This window comes from Caretta caretta, chromosome 2, assembly GCF_965140235.1.
Source record: "Caretta caretta isolate rCarCar2 chromosome 2, rCarCar1.hap1, whole genome shotgun sequence".
In the NCBI taxonomy this organism is placed as follows: Eukaryota; Metazoa; Chordata; order Testudines; family Cheloniidae; genus Caretta; species Caretta caretta.
This window is the reverse complement of record NC_134207.1, coordinates 109,302,928-109,308,639: the sequence shown is the minus strand read 5'-3', so window position 1 is coordinate 109,308,639 and position 5,712 is coordinate 109,302,928. Positions and strand designations below refer to the sequence as shown.

At 50.5% G+C, this 5,712-nt stretch overlaps 1 protein-coding gene across 1 annotated transcript; it reads right to left on the bottom strand.

Moving 5' to 3' along the window:
• Positions 1–3,173: 3,173 nt before the first annotated feature.
• On the bottom strand, positions 3,174–5,381 carry LOC142070803 (uncharacterized). Its single transcript, XM_075124769.1, has 2 exons — positions 4,445–5,381; positions 3,174–3,856 (listed from the first exon to the last, which is right to left on the bottom strand). The coding sequence occupies exons 1-2, from the start codon at positions 5,025–5,027 to the stop codon at positions 3,336–3,338; spliced, it is 1,104 nt and encodes a 367-aa protein (XP_074980870.1). The 5' UTR covers positions 5,028–5,381; the 3' UTR covers positions 3,174–3,335.
• Between the last annotated feature and the right edge of the window lie 331 nt (positions 5,382–5,712).

The following is a 5,712-nucleotide window of genomic DNA, read 5'->3' as shown; positions in this document are numbered from 1 at the left end:
GAATAGCACACATTAAAGGTGCCATCCATAAGGGAAATAATACGAGGGTTGAAAAGGTGTTTTCATTTGCAGCCTGATATTAGGAGAGGAAAAATATATCCAATAAAATAAAGCATTTCACAGCCAGCCCTACTGGCTCAGCTGCCACACACCAGACCCATGTCTCAGCCTAATCTCAGGCTCTGGTATATTAGGTGAGCAGGTAAGTGCTGGGAATGGGTCAGAGGTGATTCCTTCAGCAGCTGCGGGAGAGTGAAACCTAATGACTCACTCCCAGCCCAAGGGATGCTTGAGAGGCAATAGCCAGGCTAGACCTAGTGGAAATATTTGATGTGAAAACTTGTCCCATTTTTCATCATCAAAAATGTTGAAATTCGGAAGTTTTTCCAATCACTTCTGTGTCAGGCCCTGAGACTCCTGTACCTTGCACCGGTGTTACTTCATTCACAGCTATGGAGTTGCTCCTGGCTAACACAGGGACTAAGGAGAGAATCAGGCCCAAGCCCACCTTCCTGCCTATGGAATGTGCATAGGAAAGAGGGAGGAAACTTAGGGTATGTCTACACTACGGAATAAGGTCGAATTTATAGAAGTCGGTTTTTTAGAAATCGGTTTTATATATTCGAGTGTGTGTGTCCCCACAGAAAATGCTCTAAGTGCATTAAGTGCATTAACTCGGCGGAGCGCTTCCACAGTACCGAGGCTAGAGTCGACTTCCGGAGCGTTGCACTGTGGGTAGCTATCCCACAGTTCCCGCAGTCTCCGTTGCCCATTGGAATTCTGGGTTGAGATCCCAATGCCTGATGGGGCTAAAACATTGTCGCGGGTGGTTCTGGGTACATATCGTCAGGCCCCCCGTTCCCTCCCTCCCTCCGTGAAAGCAAGGACAGACAATCATTTCGCGCCTTTTTTCCTGAGTTACCTGTGCAGACGCCATACCACAGCAAGCATGGAGCCCGCTCAGGTAACCGTCACCCTATGTCTCCTGGGTGCTGGCAGACGCGGTATGGCTTTGCTGCACAGTAGCAGCAACCCCTTGCCTTCTGGCAGCAGACGGTACAGTACGACTGGTAGCCGTCATCGTCATGTCCGAGGTGCTCCTGGCCACGTCGGCTGGGAGCGCCTGGGCAGACATGGGCGCAGGGACTAAATTTGGAGTGACTTGACCAGGTCATTCTCTTTAGTCCTGCAGTCAGTCCTATTGAACCATCTTATGGTGAGCGAGCAGGCGATACGGACTGCTAGCAGTCGTACTGTACCATCTTCTGCCGGGCAGGCAAGAGATGAGGATGGCTAGCAGTCGTACTGTACCATCTTCTGCCGAGCAGCCATGAGATGTGGATGGCATGCAGTCCTTCTGCACCGTCTGCTGCCAGCCAAAGATGTAAAAGATAGATGGAGTGGATCAAAACAAGAAATAGACCAGATTTGTTTTGTACTCATTTGCCTCCTCCCCTGTCTAGGGGACTCATTCCTCTAGGTCACACTGCAGTCACTCACAGAGAAGGTGCAGCGAGGTAAATCTAGCCATGTATCAATCAGAGGCCAGGCTAACCTCCTTGTTCCAATAAGAACGATAACTTAGGTGCACCATTTCTTATTGGAACCCTCCGTGAAGTCCTGCCTGAAATACTCCTTGATGTACAGGCACCCCCTTTGTTGATTTTAGCTCCCTGAAGCCAACCCTGTAAGCCGTGTCGTCAGTCGCCCCTCCCTCCGTCAGAGCAACGGCAGACAATCGTTCTGCGCCTTTTTTCTGTGCGGACGCCATACCAAGGCAAGCATGGAGGCCACTCAGCTCACTTTGGCAATTAGGAGCACATTAAACACCACACGCATTATCCAGCAGTATATGCAGCACCAGAACCTGGCAAAGCGATACCGGGCGAGGAGGCGACGTCAGCGCGGTCACGTGAGTGATCAGGACATGGACACAGATTTCTCTGAAAGCATGGGCCCTGCCAATGCATGCATCATGGTGCTAATGGGGCAGGTTCATGCTGTGGAACGCCGATTCTGGGCTCGGGAAACAAGCACAGACTGGTGGGACCGCATAGTGTTGCAGGTCTGGGACGATTCCCAGTGGCTGCGAAACTTTCGCATGCGTAAGGGCACTTTCATGGAACTTTGTGACTTGCTTTCCCCTGCCCTGAGGCGCATGAATACCAAGATGAGAGCAGCCCTCACAGTTGAGAAGCGAGTGGCGATAGCCCTGTGGAAGCTTGCAATGCCAGACAGCTACCGGTCAGTTGGGAATCAATTTGGAGTGGGCAAATCTACTGTGGGGGCTGCTGTGATGCAAGTAGCCCACGCAATCAAAGATCTGCTGATATCAAGGGTAGTGACCCTGGGAAATGTGCAGGTCATAGTGGATGGCTTTGCTGCAATGGGATTCCCTAACTGTGGTGGGGCTATAGACGGAACCCATATCCCTATCTTGGCACCGGAGCACCAAGCCGCCGAGTACATAAACCGCAAGGGGTACTTTTCGATAGTGCTGCAAGCTCTGGTGGATCACAAGGGACGTTTCACCAACATCAACGTGGGATGGCCGGGAAAGGTGCATGATGCTCACATCTTCAGGAACTCTGGTCTGTTTCAAAAGCTGCAGGAAGGGACTTTATTCCCAGACCAGAAAATAACTGTTGGGGATGTTGAAATGCCTATATGTATCCTTGGGGACCCAGCCTACCCCTTAATGCCATGGCTCATGAAGCCATACACAGGCAGCCTGGACAGTAGTCAGAAGCTGTTCAACTACAGGCTGAGCAAGTGCAGAATGGTGGTAGAATGTGCATTTGGACGTTTAAAGGCGCGCTGGCGCAGTTTACTGACTCGCTTAGACCTCAGCGAAACCAATATTCCCACTGTTATTACTGCTTGCTGTGTGCTCCACAATATCTGTGAGAGTAAGGGGGAGACGTTTATGGCGGGGTGGGAGGTTGAGGCAAATCGCCTGGCTGCTGGTTACGCGCAGCCAGACACCAGGGCGGTTAGAAGAGCACAGGAGGGCGTGGTACGCATCAGAGAAGCTTTGAAAACCAGTTTCATGACTGGCCAGGCTACAGTGTGAAAGTTCTGTTTGTTTCTCCTTGATGAAACCCCCCGCCCCTTGCTTCACTCTACTTCCCTGTAAGCTAACCACCCGCCCCTCCTCCCTTCAATCACCGCTTGCAGAGGCAATAAAGTCATTGTTGCTTCACATTCATGCATTCTTTATTCATTCATCACACAAATAGGGGGATGACTACCAAGGTATCCCAGGAGGGGTGGTGGAGGAGGGAAGGAAAATGCCACACAGCACTTTAAGCACAGCACTTTAAAAGTTTACAACTTTAAAATTTATTGAATGACAGCCTTCTTTTTTTTGGGCAATCCTCTGTGGTGGAGTGGCTGGTTGGCCGGAGGCCCCCCCACCGCGTTCTTGGGCGTCTGGGTGTGGAAGCTATGGAACTTGGGGAGGAGGGCGGTTGGTTACAGAGGGGCTGCAGTGGCAGTCTGTGCTCCAGCTGCCTTTGCTGCAGCTCAACCATACACTGGAGCATACTGGTTTGGTCCTGCAGCAGCCTCAGCATTGAATCCTGCCTCCTCTCATCACGCTGCCGCCACATTTGAGCTTCAGCCCTGTCTTCAGCCCGCCACTTACTCTCTTCAGCCCGCCACCTCTCCTCCCGGTCATTTTGTGCTTTCCTGCACTCTGACATTATTTGCCTCCACGCATTCGTCTGTGCTCTGTCAGTGTGGGAGGACAGCATGAGCTCGGAGAACATTTCATCACGAGTGCGTTTTTTTTTCTTTCTAAGCTTCACTAGCCTCTGGGAAGGAGAAGATCCTGTGATCATTGAAACACATGCAGCTGGTGGAGAAAAAAAAAGGGACAGCGGTATTTAAAAAGACACATTTTATAAAACAGTGGCTACACTCTTTCAGGGTAAACCTTGCTGTTAACATTACATACATAGCACATGTGCTTTCGTTACAAGGTCGCATTTTGCCTCCTCCCACCGCGTGACTACCCCCTCAACCTTCCCCCCTCCCTGTGGCTAACAGCGGGGAACATTTCTATTTAGCCACAGGCAAACAGCCCAGCAGGAATGGGCTCCTCTGAGTGTCCCCTGAAGAAAAACACTCTATTTCAACCAGGTGACCATGAATTATATCTCACTCTCCTGAGGATAACACAGAGAGATAAAGAACGGATGTTGTTTGAATGCCAGCAAACATACACTGCAATGCTTTGTTCTACAATGATTCCCGAGTACGTGTTACTGGCCTGGAGTGGTAAAGTGTCCTACCATGAAGGACGCAATAAGGCTGCCCTCCCCAGAAACCTTTTGCAAAGGCTTTAGGACTACACCTAGGAGAACCGCAAATGCCAGGGCAAAGTAATCCTTTCACATGCTTGCTTTTAAACCATGTATAGTATTTTAAAAGGTACACTCACCAGAGGTCCCTTCTCCGCCTGCTGGGTCCAGGAGGCAGCCTTGGGTGGGTTCGGGGGGTACTGGCTCCAGGTCTAGGGTGAGAAACAGTTCCTGGCTGTCGGGAAAACCGGTTTCTCCGCTTGCTTGCTGTGAGCTATCTACAACCTCCTCCTCATCATCATCTTCTTCGTCCCCAAAACCTGCTTCTGTATTGCCTCCATCTCCATTGAAGGAGTCAAACAACACGGCTGGGGTAGTGGTGGCTGAACCCCCTAAAATGGCATGCAGCTCATCATAGAAGCGGCATGTTTGGGGCTCTGACCCAGAGCGGCTGTTCGCCTCTCTGGTTTTCTGGTAGGCTTGCCTCAGCTCCTTCAGTTTCACGCGGCACTGCTTCGGGTCCCTGTTATGGCCTCTGTCCTTCATGCCCTGGGAGATTTTCAGAAAGGTTTTGGCATTTCGAAAACTGGAACGGAGTTCTGATAGCACAGATTCCTCTCCCCAAACAGCGATCAGATCCCGTACCTCCCGTTCGGTCCATGCTGGAGCTCTTTTGCGATTCTGGGACTCCATCATGGTCACCTGTACTGATGAGCTCTGCATGGTCACCTGCAGCTTGCCACGCTGGCCAAACAGGAAATGAGATTCAAAAGTTCGCGGTTCTTTTCCTGTCTACCTGGCCAGTGCATCTGAGTTGAGAGTGCTGTCCAGAGCGGTCATAATGGAGCACTCTGGGATAGCTCCCGGAGGCCAATACCATTGAATTGTGTCCACAGTACCCCAAATTCGAGCTGGCAACGTCGATTTAAGCGCTAATCCACTTGTCAGGGGTGGAGTAAGGAAATCGATTTTAAGAGCCCTTTAAGTCGAAATAAAGGGCTTCATTGTGTGGACGGGTGCAGGTTTAAATCGATTTAACGCTGCTAAATTCGACCTAAAGTCCTAGTGTAGACCAGGGCTTACGGAGTGAAAGAAAGGAAAGCCAGTGTATGAAGGGTGCCTGAGAACTCTATAGATCTGGCTCACCATTGTGTAATCACTGACACTGGGCAAAGTGGCTGTGAAACATTGTCATTCTGGTTTTATATCCATTTGGCTCTGGTGTAAATGGTGACACCAGGGACAAAGCAATGGTGAATTGAGCCTCCTACCTGCAGCTTGTTCTGATTCCTTGAATCCCTGCCTCCCAGGCAGTGGGAGAGTCTTTGATACACATACTAAGGAGGAGGAAAGCCCATGGGCTTCAGCACCACTCTGTCACCAAAAAAATGATTTCCAGACCAGTTTA

Bases quoted from the DNA above. Each gene is read 5' to 3' on its own strand.
- LOC142070803 (XM_075124769.1), bottom strand. From the start codon at position 5,027: ATGCAGAGCTCATCAGTACAGGTGACCATGATGGAGTCCCAGAATCGC. The intron at 3,857-4,444 runs GTGAGTGTACCT...TTTCTCCACCAG, and splicing joins AGGCGGAGAAGGGACCTCTG to CTGCATGTGTTTCAATGATC.